The sequence below is a fragment of the Zootoca vivipara genome, chromosome 7, assembly GCF_963506605.1.
Source record: "Zootoca vivipara chromosome 7, rZooViv1.1, whole genome shotgun sequence".
In the NCBI taxonomy this organism is placed as follows: Eukaryota; Metazoa; Chordata; class Lepidosauria; order Squamata; family Lacertidae; genus Zootoca; species Zootoca vivipara.
In genome coordinates this window covers 47,313,995-47,330,978 of record NC_083282.1, presented here as the reverse complement: position 1 = coordinate 47,330,978, position 16,984 = coordinate 47,313,995, and the positions used below count along the sequence as shown (strand labels likewise).

The window sequence follows — 16,984 nt, the reverse complement described above, 5'->3', positions numbered from 1 at the left end:
GAATGCTCTCCCTAGGGAAGTTCGTCTGGCGCCTTCATTATACACCTTTAGGCGCCAGATTTGATTGACATCCTATGCCGTTTTAAAATGTGGTGTTTTTCTGGGGGGGCGGGGGCTGTTATTGTTTTTATTTTGATTATATATTTTGATGTTTTATATTTTGATTTTGTTCTGTGAACTGCCCGGAGACCTCCAGGTATAAGGCGGTTAATAATAATAGTAATGATAGTAGCAACAACAACAACAACAACAATAATAATAATACTTTATTTGTATCCTGCCCTCCCCGGCCGAGGCCGGGCTCAGAGCAGCTAACATCATAAAATAATAATAATTTGTTGAATACTGTACATCAATTGCTCAGACAATTGGAATCCACCCAACATGGGTAGGAAAATGTGGCATTATCTTTTAGGGTAATCAAATGACACTTAATTACATAGTATGACAAGCCTGCAATTTTATCAAGGCAAGTTATATGTTGTTTAGTGTTGTAACAATTGGGGTTTTTTTTCAAAATAAATGAAAACATTATTCACCCCCCCCCAATTTTTTTGTTGCAAAATACTCTACTGTAGGGATGGGTAGCCTCAGGCCAGTGACCAAATGTGGCCTTCCATGCCCCTGCGTCTGGTCCTAAGGAGACTCTTCGCAGGCTACACCTGCTCCTCGGCCCTAGCCCCTCCCTCAATGGACCTGTTTAGCACCTTCCTGGAATATTGTTGCATGGCTACAATGTGTCCTTGAATTCTGATGGTTTCTTGCTTGTCTGAAGAGAGGAAGGATGTGGGTGTGGGTGTATGCAGGCATGTAGAAACTAGCCTATTGTACAAAGGCAAAATTCACACTTTGTTTTGCCAATTGCCTAAAAGCAAATGAGGGCTGACAAAAGTTGCACACCCCTGCTCTACATGGATGGTATCATCTCTCAAGCAGTGTGCATCTTTTTGCACCAGCTTTAAGTCTTTCAGATGAGTGGTAGAATAGATCATTGGGGTGTTTCTTCTATGAAAGTACCAAGCCTCTTGGGAGACTCTTGTTGTTGTTTAGTCATGTCCGACTCTTCGTGACCCCATGGACCAGAGCACACCAGGCACTCCTGTCTTCCACTGCCTCCCACAGTTTGTTCAGACTCATGTTCGTAGCTTCGGAGACTACAGATGTAGAAAACTCTGCTGAAGTCAGCAAGCAAGGACCAAGGTACATTGGTGGGAACTGGATGGAAGTAAACCACTGGGCAGACTGCACTGTACCAATGTACTGCAAAGAATTCATGAAGGCCAAAGAAGCATTTTTCCACACATCAAATTAGATGCACCTGGAATATTTTAAACTTCCCTTGCAGGGAAGAACAGTACAGTTCCTTCCTTTGAGTCAGCTAGGTTGCTCTTTGCATTACAGTTATTTCTAATGTTAAAGTTTCTTGCATCCTCCCTGTGGAAGACACTGAATATTTGGCTTTATCTTATCAATGGCCAAGGATCAATACAACCACAGACATCAAACTAGATAATCGCTTGATTCAGTGTTACTGGACTTAGACAATCTACGAAAGATACAAAGACAAATTCACATTGTTTTCCATGACCAGACCTTGGAAAAAATGCAGGATTCCCATCCATTCCATCTGGTTGCAGCAGAGAGGAGGGAAGCAAAGCTATTTAGTCTGCTCTACTGAAAAACCAGCTCTCTTTGGTTCTTCTGCCACCTAGTCTGCCACCTAGCAGTAGCAATTCTCTCAATTATTTCCATCCCAGCTGGCCATTATAACTGTAGCTTAAAAAAAATAAGATTCCTGAGTTTGCTTTCTCCTTACATACCTTTTCCCTTTTGTGTCATGTCTTCGGATTTTAAAAAAAGATCTGTAAACTGGTCTAGGAGCACTTTCAGCTTAAGAGCAAGGGGTAATAGTTTAAATAAATATGTAAATGAATACACAAAGCAGAACATCTGATCTTTATTAAACAAAAAAACCATCAAATGTACATCTTGCATGTCTACTCCTCCACCACCACCATTCAATTCTAATCGCAAAAGAAACGCACTCCAAGACAATCAGACTTCATATTTACACACGTAGAAAAGAGTCAAGATCTGCTCCTCATCCAGGCCTGGCTCATCGGCAGATGTGTTCTTCCCAAAGGAATGCTTATGCCATTTTGTATGAACACACTGAACACTTCTGAGTCCCAAGGGATAAACCACAGCCGTGTAAATAAATGATCTCAATGAGAAGGTAAATTATCTCAGGAGACAGAACTTATAGTCAGTAATCTTGCTGTTGAGAGTGAGCTGAAGTCTGAAAGGATGTCCAGAAGCAGCAACAAGCCAGAATATTTCCTACTCACCTTTGATAGGGATGCATTGAAGCTGATTTGATATTGGTTTTTATGCCGCTGGGCATTTTACCTGGAGAGAGGAAAGCAGCTGGGCTTAGCAATGTGTTAAGGAGAACAGTCTACATTTTAGGAGCAATGAACATGTAAGTGGGAACATTCTCCCCACTTCTTCCCTGGGGTTCATGTCAGAATCTTCTTTGCACACACTTTCTAGGTGAGGTATAGCCTCTCTCACTGTTTTAATTTCTTCCACTTCTGCATTCCCTCCCCATATTCACCATGTGTAAATCTATCAGACTTGTTTGATCAATAAAAACATAAGAAGAGCCCTGCTGGATTAGACCAAAGGCTGATCTAGTCCAGTATCCTGTTTCCCAAAGTGGTCAAACATCTACTTTTTGTGAAGCCCAAAGGGGAAAATAAGCTAAACAGTCGTCTCCTGATGCTGTTCCCTAGCAACTGGAATGCAGTAGGAACTGGTATAGTAACCAATGGTAGCCTTACACAATGCAAATTTCCTCTGCAACAGCATGCTCAGATTCTTTGAAAATAATCATATGTATACAGGTTATTACACATGCCCCCCCCCCCAGTGTGTGTAATACCTATCTTGTCCAGGCCTCCCAAATGGCTGCACTTCTTTGTAGCCTATATGTTTATTCAAATATATGCATTTAAATTCCCCCAGACACCAATTCCTCTTGTCTCACCATACCTCCCCACCCCCCGCACCCACACATTCCACTTCCTCTCCTTTTGCATTCGAGACTCTCCAATATGACTGAATGCTTTTTTTTCACCTGGCTGTCCTGCTTGTGCCATCTGCACTCCTCCAAGCATGGACTGTGGCTGGCTTGATGCTCCAGACATTTGTACCTGCTGCATAGCAGAAGCACCTGCTATGATGGGGTTGGCACCTGGCTGACCGGACTGTACAGGCCCTGATACACCGGGTGGGCGTCTGTTTGACAGACCCTTTCCAAAGGCCACAGCTGCAACAAGTGCATTGGTATCAGCAGGGTTGAATGTCTGCTTGTTCTGCCGTAAACCTGCACAATTAAGGAAAATTTATAGGGCACATGAAGCCATCAAGTTACCTGAGGTGTTCAGTCATTTTCCTGACCACAGTCTTAATGCTGTTATTCTACTATTTCTGTTTCTAGGACTACTGGACTGTGTACCCCCTCTAACACCTCTACTGTCCCTCCTGCTTCTCCAGTGCCATACCTCCACTCTCAGACTCTCGGTCTTCTTTGTTGATTTTCTCCAATAAGTTTGAGCACATTTTGTTTAAGCTTTGGATCTGTTTCTGCAATGATAAGATTTGCACAGTAAAACATATCAAGGAATTTGTGTTGTCTTTAAAAAAATTACAATCTTTAATAGACTGCTCAATTAAAAAAAACTACTTGAGTATTTTACATAAAGTGGTATAAAAGATTTATTAAAAATATAGATAAAATCAACTTTTAAAGGTGGACTTAATAAAATGATTAAAAATATAGATAAAATCCGCAGAATTTTGACTTTCAACAAAACCTCCCGTTATATTCTGGTGGAGAAGCTGGTAAAATGTGGGCTAGATGATGTTATTGCTAGGTGGATTTGTAGCTGGTTGATTGACCAAACCGAAAGAGTGCTCACTAATGGTTCTTCATTTTCCTGGGGGGAGGGGATGTCTGAGCAGTGAGGTGCTGCATGATCCTGTCCTGAGCCCAGTGTTGTCAACATCTTTATAAATGACTTGGATGAAGGAATTGAGGGTCTGCTAATCAAATTTGCAGAAGACATCAAACTGGGAAGGGTAGCGTAATACTTCAGACGACAGAATAAGGATTTAAGAAGACCTTAACGGATTGGAGAACTGAGCCCAAACAACTGCTACTATTACTGCTGCTGCTGCTATTCCTATACCATCTTTCCTCCGAGGATCACAGGGCCATTTACAATAGAAAACTAACAAAATGAATTTCAATAGGGACAAATGTACGGTTCTGCACTTAGGCAGGAATAATCAGACACACAAATATAGGATGGGGGACAGCGGACTTGACAGCAGCACAAGTGAAAAGGATCTAGGGGTCTTAGTAGACTACAAGCTTAACATGAATTAACAGTTTGATGTAGTAACAAAACAAACAAAAACAAAACAAAACAAACCAAACCCCAACCAATGCAATTCTAGGCTGCACCAACAAAAGTATAGTGTCCAGATCAAGGGACATAATAATATCACTCTGTTCTGCCCTGCTGAGACCCCACCATAGCTGCCAAGTTATCCCTTTTTTAAGGGATTTTCCCTTATGCTGAATAGGCTTCCTCGCGAGAAAAGGGAAAACTTGGCAGCTATGGACCCCACCTGAAATACTGTGTCCAGTTCTGGGCACCATAGTTTAAGAAGTATATTGACAAGCTGGAGCATGTTTAGAGGAGGGTGAGCCTTATGAGGAACAGGAGGGAGTTGGGTATGTTTAGCATGAGAAAGAGCAAACTGAGAAGTGGTGTGATAGCTATCTTTAAATATATAAAGGCTGTCACATGGAAGATGGAACAAACTTGTTTCCTGCTGCTTCAGAGAGTAGAACCTAAGCCAATAGATTCAAGTTACAAGAAAGGAGATTCGGACAAAAAATTAGGAAGAACTTTCTGATAGAGCTGTTAAGCAGTGGAAAAGACTACCTCAGAAAGTGGTGGTCTCTCCTTCATTATAACAGAGGTTGGATTGCCATCTGTCAGGGCTTCTTTAAGCTGTGAGTCCTGCACTGTAGGGGGTTCCAGTAAGTGAACTTTGATGCAGAATATTAAATGAGAGAACATGGTGGTAGAGAGAGATGCAAAAGACCACAGGATTCCTACATATAAATATTCAGCAAGAGATATTTAACAACAAAAACCTAGGAGTTGAGTATACTTAAGTAGCTGAAACCCTTACCAGTGCCGCATCGGTACCAATGCGAGCAGCGTCTGTGCTCAGCTGCTTCTCTTGCTCCTCTACTTCAGGATCAGGCTTGGTTCTCAGGTGATCAGGCACGACCTCATGGCTGAACACTGGCACTCGGCCTTCTGTCTGCCGCTGGAACATCCAGACCATCAGTCATCAAAGTCATACTTTGCAGCAAAGCTATAGAATACGAAGTTGGCCCTACAGACCTGATGTAGGCTACAGAGACCCAGTTGTTACTGGGAATTTAGGCCCAGGATACCCACCAGCAGGATTCTAGCAATTCAATTTCCAATGCATGAAAAGTTTAAGCAATGAAGATAAGCAGAAGCAGTTACTTTTCTGTGTTGGCATCTTTACCATCAGCTAGCAGCTGAGTACCTTTGTAGCTCCTTCTGACTATCTATGAAGGAAGAGTCTGAAATTGGGACTGTATCACTAGCCAACAGGAGCCAGAACAGACTGCCATGTATACCCTTTATATTTTATCTCTCTGTGGATTTGAACTGTAAGCTGCTTTGGTGGAAATATTTTCTGAAAAGCAGGGTATAAATAAAATGAATGTGTATTCTGTGAGAAACTTCAAACTTTCACGTTTATCTGAATACATGCACTGCATAATACTAGTTTGTGGAGAATTGTTTGAGCAACATTGTTTAAGACATGACCTAGGAATGTCAAACTCAAGCCTCTGGAATCCAGGGGTTGTATTCAGTGTAGAGCTAAGGAGAATATTCTGTCAGCACAAGGATTTCTCCTTGCGCAACAGAAGGTTCTCCCTTTCTCCTCCCACCCCCACTGGTTCTGGGGGCAGCATGGGTGAGGAGAAGAGCGAATGTCCCATTGTGGCAATTTAGTTGCCCCATAAGCTAGGATGTGACATACTTCCTTTCTAGGCTGCAGAGGCATGACACCCTCGTGTTTGGTGTATGGTATACACAAAGTCCTAACTAAAAGATTCTTCCAGTAGCAAGGTTGTCAAGATATGAGGCTGTGACAGGAGTCAGCAAAGGGACGAGATAGAGGCCAACATAGAATAGAGCATGAATGAACTGAGGCTCAATTTGTTACACCCTTGCTTTCCTAAAGATCCTCTTTTCTCATTGGTTTCTGGCTTAGTCAACATATGCAGCAAAGTAAGTGGTGTAATGAAGTGTACGACTTTAGCCTTCCCCAAATAAAAAACTGGAACGTGAGCAATCTAGTCCAATTCATTACGTGCTCTGCCATTTTTAATATTTAAGTATTTAAGTTGGTACTATTCTCATTTAACCAATCTGTCACTCAATTTTTTCACCTGCACTGGAGTCAAGAAATGACTTGTAGCTATAAAATATTGTAATAATCAGCCAAATCCTTACCATGATCTCCTCATCACGATCTGGAGACAGCACTAGTGGAATTATGACCTGATTGCGCAGCAGTGGAGTCTTCTCATGTTTTAGCACTTTATTCAGGGTATTCAGCTGACCTGAGAGCAGAGCGAAGCTGTCTAACACTGAGGGCCTGAGGCAGAGATGGGAAGATGAAAAGGACATGAGGCACACACAAAGCGCATCCCTACCTCTGGCTGTGGGAAGTTCAAATCTGCACTGTTGAATTATTTTATTACATTTATATCCTGCCTTTTTTCCAAGCAGGTCGAAGTGGCATGCATGGTTCCCACCCCCCACCCCATTTTGTCTTCACAATAAATCTGCGAGGTAGTTTAACAACAACAAGAACAACAACAACAAAATTTATTTATACCTCACCCTCCCCGGCCAAGACTGGGCTCAGGGCGGCTAACATCAGGTATAAAAACAATTGATTAAAATACAACTTAGAAACAGGATTAAAATACAACTTAAAATGCAGCCTCATTTCAGTGGGAGCCCAGAATAAAAAATGTCAAATCTTCACCAAGGCCAACTATCCAGACTGGTCCTACGTGGGCCAGAAAAAAGCCAGTGAGCTTCATAGCTGATTTGGGACTAAAACCCCAGTTACCCAGGTCTTAGTCCAACACTCTTACCACTATGTCATACTGGCTGTATTGTAGTCATGATGCCATAACAAGAAAGGCAAGTAGCTACCGTCATGTGTAAGTAATACATCCATACGCTTAGAACTGAAGATCCCTTCATTAGAATCTCTCTTATGGAGGCGTGTCTTTAATTACTGGCTGACTCTCTGGCATAGATTATCCAGCCACTATCTTGTACAATGCCTATGGCGAGACGAATTTGCCAGCCCATGGGCGAGTAAAATCCATGCTAAACTCCTGTTTTATGGAATTCCCCCCGTCAGACTCCCTAAACTTAGACCTTCCCTCAGCCATTAAACAAAGGCTGGATGATGTTGATTTACAGTACAATCTTATGACAGGTGGAGGGGTTGTTCACCGCTGAATATTGGTATTACCCCAATTTATCAGGTTCCAGCATATCTTTCCTCTCTCTCTGTTGCATCGCATAGGTTTGCGTTCATCAAAGCAAGATTTAATGTTTTTCCCTGTGTTTTGAGTCACAGATTTTCCAAAGGTCATGTCTCTGCTTTATGTGGTTGCGACAATAGATCGATAGAATCTCTCCAGCATATAATGTTCAACTGCCCCTTGTACAGTGCGGCCCGCGCAAATATACTGAATTCAATAATTCAGGAAATTGAAGATAAACCATCAGTCTCATCTTGCACTCGTTTTGCAAGACAATGACTCGAACAGAACTCTGCAGGTGGCAAGGTTCTTAACCTCAGTTCTCTCCTCCAAGAGACGAACCGGAATGCTGCATGATTATTGAAACCTTTTAATATATTATTTTATCCTATTATTTCTCGGTAATTTTACATATATATAGACATTCGACTGCGTTCATCCTAAAAGGCTGTGGTGTAACTTTTATAGAGATGCTGTCTTTGTTTGTCTTGTTGTGTTTCTGAAATGCAGTTTTTTTGCCTTTTGTGTTTGATGTATTTCGCTTGTGTGGGCTTTTAGCCACAATAAAGAATCTATCTATCTAATGATGTGTTTAAGGAGGATAAAAAGAAAAACGGATTCAATACAGTAAGATCTAGGCTGGAGATAGACTTACTGGATGGTAAGAGGAAAATATTATCAAAAATGTATAAACTATTATTGGAATGGCATACTAAAGATGAAGAGGTTAAAGAGGTGATTATACAATGGGCTAAAGATTTTGGATATAATATTCAGTTAGAATCTTGGGAAAGGTTGTGGAAGGAAGGTGTTAACTTTACTGCATGCAGTGTACTTAAAGAAAATGTTATGAAAACAATGTATAGATGGTATTTAACACCATTAGAACTTGCTAAAATGTATAGGACAAGAACTCTTTTAGTCCCCAAATGGAAACAACAAGAAGTACCAATGAAAGAAGAGTGGCAGATGAAAATGATGGACTTTGCGGAACTGGCGAAGCTGACAGGAAAAATCCAAAACCAGCATGATCAAGTATTCCAAAAGGACTGGAGTAAATTTATACAATACTTGAAAGATCATTGTAAGCAATTAACATCACTAGTAGGGTTGGCTGAAGACTTGTAATGAGAATTTCCCCCCTTTTTATATTTATTTAAATTTTGAGATATTTTGTAATGAGTGTAATTAGAATTGAAAAATGTATAAAATGCTATGATATAAAGGTTAATTTTGAAAACCATGAGGTGGGAGGGAAGGAAGTTGATAGGCAGAGAGGTAAAGTAGATATGATTATATATCACTAAATGGAAAACGCACATACATACATACATACATACATATTCTTCCCAGCCTCTTACCAGGTAAGTCGGTCATATTCATTTTCCAGCTTGTAAATGAAACCGACTAAGGAATTCTTCAGGTCAGCCACTTGACTAATGAGAGCCTCAAGAGATAGTTCAAGCTGCTTCTCCTCTCTCTGGAAAGGATAGAGTAATAATCAATTTTCCAATTAATGAGTGTTCAGTTTACATGGCCACTTTTGGCTTTCATGTAGTATCATGTAGTTTAAACCCTTTATCTATCCCATCACTCAGCTTCCCTTGTTTTCATAACAGTGTTTGAGACACACCATGCCAGCTCAGTAATTTTTTGCATGTTGAAGGCCTCTAATTTGAATCAAGGGCACAACCCTACACTAGGAAAGGTGGGGAACAACCCTATAAATCAGGAATGGCCAGAACCTGACCTAGCCTACACACTTTGATTTGTGCAGCTGTCCTCCTTTCAACCATCTGATACAGCTATTAATGACCATATGCCAGAGCAATATAGGTTACACTACAGCAAAAAATAATCAGTGCAAGATTACCTCCCCACCCAGATAAGCTTTCAAAGATAGTTCATCAGTGCAAACAAGCTTATTGGGAATGCTACTGACATACTTGCACCAAGTATGATGTAGCAAGAGGGATACCCAGTGTTTGCATCCACCAGCAAGGAACAATGCAAAGGCAGTGTTTGAACAGCACCCAAAGGGAACCCTGAAAGGAGGAAGTGTTGGGGAAATACCTGTAGCCAATATTAAGAGTCGCTTCCCTTAAGAGTGAATACAACATCATGGTAGAGATCCAGAAATTCATCAACTCCTTGCCCCATGCAAGTCTATTATGTTCATGCACATATCTTTAAGCCCATAGGGTTAAAACAGAGGCACCCCAAAAGAAGGAGCAAACACAAGTGAAATACAAGGAAGGTCATGCACCAAGCACCATGTCCTAAACCTCTGGACTCAGCTGAATCAGAATATCATCATTGCTATCTAGTTCAACTTCAGTCTAGCAAGTTTTCTTTTAACACTCTTCACTCTTGCCATGCATTTGTCAAATGCTTTGTCAGAGCCAATAATCTTTCTATACTGTACTAAAAATAATTTTAATAATTACTATGTTCACTACTGTGGTTCTTTAAAATACAGGTCACATTCCAGTAGCACACGCTTTCTGCCTTGCAAAACCAACCATTCAAAGGAGTGAATATTTGTTTTAACCACAGTTTTGACATGCTCCCATCATATCTGAATCAGCCATTCATGTAGAAAGGTTTAGGTATAATTCTTTGTGTTCAGATAAGTGAAATTTTGGATAACAAACATCCCAGAAGCAGTAAATGCATGTAGTTATGTTGGAACAAATTGTCCTCTGTAAGACAATGGTGTAGTAAGTACTTGGTAGTGTAGTAAGTTTTCTGATGTCACAATTCTTACAACCAAGTTCATAGTATACCGTATTTATTCGAGTCTAATGCACCATTGAATGTAACACACATCTCAATTTTCAGAACCTTGAAACAAAAAAAAAAGGACTGTATTTTTCGCTCCATAAAACACGCTTTTTTCCTGCTAAAAAGCAAGGGGAAATGTCTGTGCGTCTTATGGAGTGAATGCTGTGCGGAGGAGGGACCTACAGGAGCCATGGCTCCTGTCTGTCCCTCCTCCGCGGCTCACTTTAAATCAGCAAAGCGGGACAGGAGCCGCTTACACGGGTGTCAAGCAAGCACAGCGGGAGCTGTGTAATCCCTCCGCCTCTGTGCTCAGCTGCCCCATTGGGATGGGCGGGGGCACGCGCGCCACCCCCTTGGGACAACGCTCGCATGGCCGACATCCCACGTCTCCACAGGCGACATGCCACCATGCAAGACCCTCCCTCCGCCACTGGTCTTGCTGGGACAGTAGTGCCTTCCTTTGCAGTGTGAAATTTGAAGGGCGGCTGTGGTTTAGTTCTTGTGTTGTGTATGAAGGTGTAAACTAGGTAGGTGTGACTTTAAATGGGAATTGAATCAGATTTCTCCCTCATTCCTCCCTAATATGAAAGCCCCCAGAGCTCTCTGCAATGAACAAAAAGGAAGAAAGTCCCACTTCTTTTGGCTTTATTAAAATAATTGTGTAGAGCCAAACCATATAGTCCTTAGATCTAAGGGACTCAATGTGGGAAGCTCATATTGCCTGCCGTGCTTACTAGGGGATAAAGTCTCTCTTCATTTGTTAATGACAGTGATGATGGTTCTTAATGCCAATGTTGACTGCTGTTCACTTAACATGGTTGAAATATTATTCTGATATACCGGTAGTTTATTAAATAGTTTAGTATAACATTTGATTCAGAATATTTTTTTCCTTGTTTTTCTTCTCTAAAAGTTAGGTGTGTCTTATGGTCAGGGGCGTCTTATGGAGCGAAAAATACTGCATTTGCTGGTGGATGTAAATGTGCCATCGAATCTAATGCACACCTTAATTTTTGCAACGTTATTTGGCTAGAAAAGGTGAGCATTGGATTCGAGTAAATACAGTATATCACAAAACATGCCCTTTGAAATTAGGCCAATACCTTTCACTTTATGTTGAACAACAATTGGCAATGTACACATTTCCTTCAGACACTTAATTGTAAGCAGGAACATGTGATTTTACTTTATAAGTGTAAATGATTTTGTCAAACAACCAGTGGCGGAGCTTCATGCTCTGGCACCGGGGGGCAGAGAGCAGGCGGGGGCTGGGCTGGCATGTGTCCTGGGGGTGGGGCATGCGTGGGCGGGGGGCAGCCGTGATGGCACCCCACCGGGATCGCAGTGCCGGGGGCGATGCGCTCTCCCCGCACTCCTCTTCCTCTGCCAGTGCAAACAACAGTGAATTATAACCTTAACATTCATAGTTGTGTGGTAAGAAAGGCATGGAATGTGAAAGGATCACTAGGAAGGTGAATAGGATAGAAGGACCCACAGAAGTCTGACACATTCCATCTAGGAAAAAAAGATCCATCTTTTGAACTATAAAGTTGTAGAGAAGAAAGGGTAGGAATAAAGGCAATTTCCATAATGGAGAGAGAAGCTGAGAGGTCTCATGAGATTCTATATTGATTTCCACAACCTCCCATAAGATTTTATCAAAGCTTCCTCATAATACAATAAGATAGAAGAAACTAATCTAAACGAAAACAGAGAAAGAAAGAGAAATGAAAACAGAGAGTCCTCTCTCAAAGGTAGCTCTATAATAAGATTGATGTCGATCAGGTGCTGTGGGTGGTATCCAAATTTGCCTTTGACATGGCAAGTATTCAGGATTGAGGGAACCAAAGCAAGCTATGAAGTAATCATCATTTTACTGTTATGGTTTACAAAAAGACACCCTTTCTAGAATATCAGCTCAGAAGAATGGCTTATTAAATCCAGTAGATGAAACTAGATTTTTTTACTAGCTCAGAAGTATTATTACAAAAGACAGATGGGTAAAATAAACCATCACAAGTCTTCTGAGCTAGCATTATAGAAACGGTGCCTTTTTGTAAACCATTAACAGTTAATGATTATCTTTAATCCAGAGAAGGAAATTTTTCCAATGTGAACTGAACATTAACTATGCAATTACATCTGTTTGGATATATAGAACTAAAACTGTTGTTCTGTAGTGGGGACAGCTCTTTACAGTCCTTGGTGTTCCTTATGAAGTGTATGATTTTTTAACTGCACATTTTTACCTGGAGCAGCCCACTGACGTTCTTTTGTCTTTATTCACATTGAAGATGATTATTAAATGTAGCAGAACGCGGCTAATTAGTTGGGTCCAGAGTGTGGTTAATGGGGGTGGTCCCTGCCACATTGAATGAGAAACCAGCTCTGGGCCCTTTGGATTAGAACAACCAGTATTGACCAGTTGCAAACACAGTACCTCCTTTTTTAAGGAGAAGCTGGTGAAGAGGGCCATGGTGGGGCAGCTGAAAGCATTCTTGGAGGGCAGATCCATTCCAACATGAATTCAGTCCTGGCCACAGAACTGAGTCGGCCTTGGTCACCTTGATCTCTCCTCTCCCATACACCCTCAAAATCTGCTCCGGATGGTTTTGAGGATGTACAGGGGGTGGAAGTGGCAGGAGTGGGGAAGGAAGCTCTGTTGTGCTCGTGAAAGTATATTGTGCCAGGAGAATTGTAGTGTTGGATACGGCCCGTTTCCCCCCCTGTGCCTTTCGATTCTGGTTTCAAATTATAAGATGCGCTAAGCCTTAAGGATAGAGCCAGAGGACAGAAAGAACACCCCATAGTTACTCTAGTTTTGGCGGAAAACTCATTCTGAATTGGACTGGACACGGGTTAGAGCTCAACGTTGAGCCTACAAAGTGGAGACAGCAACGGTGAAGAGGACCTTCTTTACTGCCTCTATTGCATCTGCAGAAAACAGCAGGAGACTCCTTCAGGTGGTTCGCAATCTAACAGAACCACCTCCACCATCGGGGCCTAGTGAGGACCCCAAGATCTCCTGCATCAGATGTCAAGGAAATAAACAACTATCTGACTTTTTGAAGACATCTGAAGGCAACCTTGTATCAGGAAATTTTTAATGTGTAATGTTTTACCATTTTTTATGTGCTGTAAGCCACCTAGAGTGGCTGGGGAAACGCAGCCAGATGGGCGGGGTATAAATAATAAAATTACTATTACTACTACTTTGATAAATAGGCAGGCTCTGGGACACAAGGAACATGCATTTATCTCCTTAGCATGATTAAGAGATCTCCATTCCCTTTGAGTTCATATTCTCCTCTGTCTCTCTCCCCATACCCTATGAATTCCCCCTTTTCATTTTCACTGTTGGACACTATATGTCAGGAAAGTTGGGATATAAATGAAAGACATAGAATAATATTAAAATGAATTAATGAGTTAGGGCATGCAGCTAATTATGAGGAAAATCTCAGCTCCTACAGGAGGCAAAGATACATCGACATATTTTACATTAGGGCTGAAACATAATTAGCTTTTAAAAATGCCATTGACAAGCCACTCTATATCCACCCAAGAGTCCTATTGGAGCTGCGAATACCACTCCACCAGCTTAGCACCCCTATCCTTAGCACATTTTAATGGAACTTTCATGTTAAAGTGTTGCTATCTGAAGCTTAAGTTGGCAGATAGTCTGTTAGCTAAAGACGAATCAGTTGTAAAATATAGCAAGGCTCCAACACTTTTAAAAGCTTGCACAGAAGAGAATTTCATTTTTTCTCAACCTCTTCTACTGTAAAGAATTTATCCATACATGTATGCTCTTGCTATTCAAGGCAAGAACGTCTTCACGAAAGGGTTGCATGCAACTTATTGAAATACCTTGCACACCTATTAAGTCATAAAAATGCAAGAAGCCTATTCTCCTTTGCAGCTGCTTTCCCAAGAGGAGGAGTGGGACCTCGGGCACCGCGACAATGTGTAGCCTTCCAACCTACCCTTAGGCCACACCCCCTCAGCAGCCCTGCCCCCATGCCCTCCTGGCCGCAACGAGTCCATGAACTCCCAATAATGCTTCTTGCTTGCCTGGATGGAGGACACTCGAGGTGCGTGTGCAAAAACTCTGACTTTCGCCCGCCTAGCACGCAGCTGCTAGTACGCAGAGAGTTAAGAAAAGGCATCCATTTCCTCACCCGCCACTAGCACCCCCCCCCCGGGAGGCTTGCAAAAGGGAACCGGGCCCTTGGGTTGAAAAGGGCTTGTTACGCATGCAGCATCTCTGCAGAAGAAAATCCTCACTATTATCACTGCGAAAAGAGCATTTGTACCCCCGCTCTTCGGCCAAAAAGGCAATCAATTAAAACAAGCCATTAAAACAACAAGACCGTAGGCTTACAAAATTTGGGGGGGGGTGTCAAGGGAAAGGGTGCAGGGAAAGAAGAAAACAAGGTTCCTCGTTAACTATGGGAGGAAGAGGCTCCTCAGCCCCGCCCTGGAATACTGGACTAGGACAAGCCAGTTCCCAAGAAAGATGCGGTCCCAAAAGGCCCCCACGCCGCCGACCCACTAACCCCGCCCGCTTATTTCACCTGCATAGTGACGGAGACCGGAGACCACGATATAAAGAAAGCCTCCCGCGGACGGCGGCTTATTCACGCGCGCGCTGCTTCCTCTTCCGGGTTGGTGCGTCACGAGGTCGGAGGTCACAGAGTTGGAAAGTGCTGGCCATGGCGGCCTCGGAGAGACCCGAAGCAGAGGTAGAGCGTCTCGCTTTCCTGTGTGCGCGGGGCTGGGGAGCGTGGGGCCGGGCTGTGTGCAGCGGCACGCGCTTGCTTGAGAACGCTCGAGCTTCCTAGGCAGGGCTGCGAAGGGGGCGAGAGGCTTTGCGGGGATGCAAGTGTATGTGTGTCGGTGGTGGAGTGAGCGCGTGGGTGCAAGGGGGCGCATTGCATTGCGTAGAGATACGGGGCACAGCCCTATAACGGCTCATTGCCACTCCTCGATCTTGTTTACTACAGTATGTGTTTATGTATCTATTTTGCGCTTGCAGCCCGTCCTTCACCAAACGGTCCACAGGGCAGTTTACAAACATGCCGTGAATTAAACAAGTCGCAACATACGTTGCAGTCACAAAAGCAAAACCGTCAAACAGCCTGGGGTTTAAAAACAAACCCATGGAGAAAGAAAGAAAAAAACATGGTGTAGTAGTGTTGGATAAGTGTGTGGCTGTATATTGCAACTAACCTGAAAGAGATTTCATGAGAACACCTGTATTCAGTCAAAAGCTCATCCCTACTTTGCCCAACAGTTTTGCAGTTGAGGGTGCCACAAGCAGGGAGTCCCTTTGCTACGGAGAGGTGCCTTTAGAGAACAACAGTGCCAAATGCTTCTGGCAGAGGAAATGTTTAGATGTAGGGAAATGTGCTGGACTCCGCATGCCCACTGTTATTACTGCATCACCTACCCACACGCAGCCCTGGTACTTCCCTTTTTGGTACTATTAGTGCACGTGTGGTAGCATGTTCCAGTCGACTTGCTACTCCTCCCCTCATCTACAAAGCAGCCTTATGGATGCTTGCTCAGAATTAAGGCCTAATAGGTAAATAGAGTGTATGTCTAAGGATAACAGACTTAATTTGCCATTAAGGGAAAAACAGGCTTTTTGAATAAGAATAACTGGCCATTTCTAGCTCTTCCTATCTCTAACAGTGATCAGGTGTTCCAAGGAAAATTGATATTAATGGAAGAAATATAAAGTAGGCAATATTCATTGGATCACCTTCTGTTGGCTGTAAAAATATGAAACTTTTCTAGTTCCAAAAAACGCTCATGCTGTAATTCTATGTGTTTTGTCCTCTGCTGTTTATGTAGAAATGCATTACAAACTTAAGTTAGTTAATGGCATAGCAAACTTTATTCTTGAAGAGGCCTGAGAGCCTGCACAGAGTAGTAACAAACTTTTCCAGCCAGGCCACACCTGAGTCAGCTCTCCAGACCTGGGTCATAGCTGTTTCTCTTAAAGGGCCCACATGCCAGATACTTAGATGACAATGCATTTGTTACACTTCCCACACAAATTTAAGAGTAAATTCAATTGAAGTAGTTAGAGCTTTTTTTTTAGTATTAAAGAGATTTTTTTTACAACATTGTACACTAAACATACCACACAGACTTCAGTACTAATTCCAGTGATTTAACACACTCTTAATCAGCTGTTGAGAAAATGAGAAATAATAAAGCAATTGATTACAATTACAACATCTTGAAAATATTATCATATATGTCCATGTGGAATTCTCACATGGTACTGGAATTTTCCATAAAAGAATGTCAGGTCATATTCTTTCTCTGTTGAAAATGTAAGCTTTAATTTTAGCAATCTGCCAGTGGGACTACTAACTAAACCCTCCTAGGATCACATTGTAAATTGCACAGTGGCAGTTCCTGTCAAATAGTAGTGGCCATTGCTCCCCGGTTCTTGTGCTACATGGTTCTGTAGGGCACTATTTTGTCCCA

The 16,984-nt window shown here is 42.2% G+C and overlaps 2 protein-coding genes across 4 annotated transcripts in view; one reads left to right on the top strand and one right to left on the bottom strand.

Moving 5' to 3' along the window:
- Positions 1-1,944: 1,944 nt before the first annotated feature.
- MED8 (mediator complex subunit 8) lies at positions 1,945-15,161 on the bottom strand. Its single transcript, XM_035124148.2, has 7 exons — positions 15,058-15,161; positions 9,058-9,176; positions 6,642-6,786; positions 5,272-5,412; positions 3,567-3,648; positions 3,140-3,388; positions 1,945-2,409 (listed from the first exon to the last, which is right to left on the bottom strand). Exons 1-7 carry the CDS (start codon positions 15,061-15,063, stop codon positions 2,345-2,347), a joined length of 807 nt encoding a protein of 268 aa, XP_034980039.1. The 5' UTR covers positions 15,064-15,161; the 3' UTR covers positions 1,945-2,344.
- Positions 15,109-16,984, top strand: part of SZT2 (SZT2 subunit of KICSTOR complex) — a 79,459-nt gene continuing 77,583 nt past the window's right edge. For all 3 annotated transcript variants that reach the window (XM_060276975.1, XM_060276974.1, XM_060276973.1), the window contains exon 1: positions 15,109-15,225. In XM_060276975.1, coding sequence (XP_060132958.1) covers positions 15,196-15,225 — 30 coding nt within the window. In that variant the 5' untranslated portion in view covers positions 15,109-15,195. The remainder of the gene's footprint in view (positions 15,226-16,984) is intronic.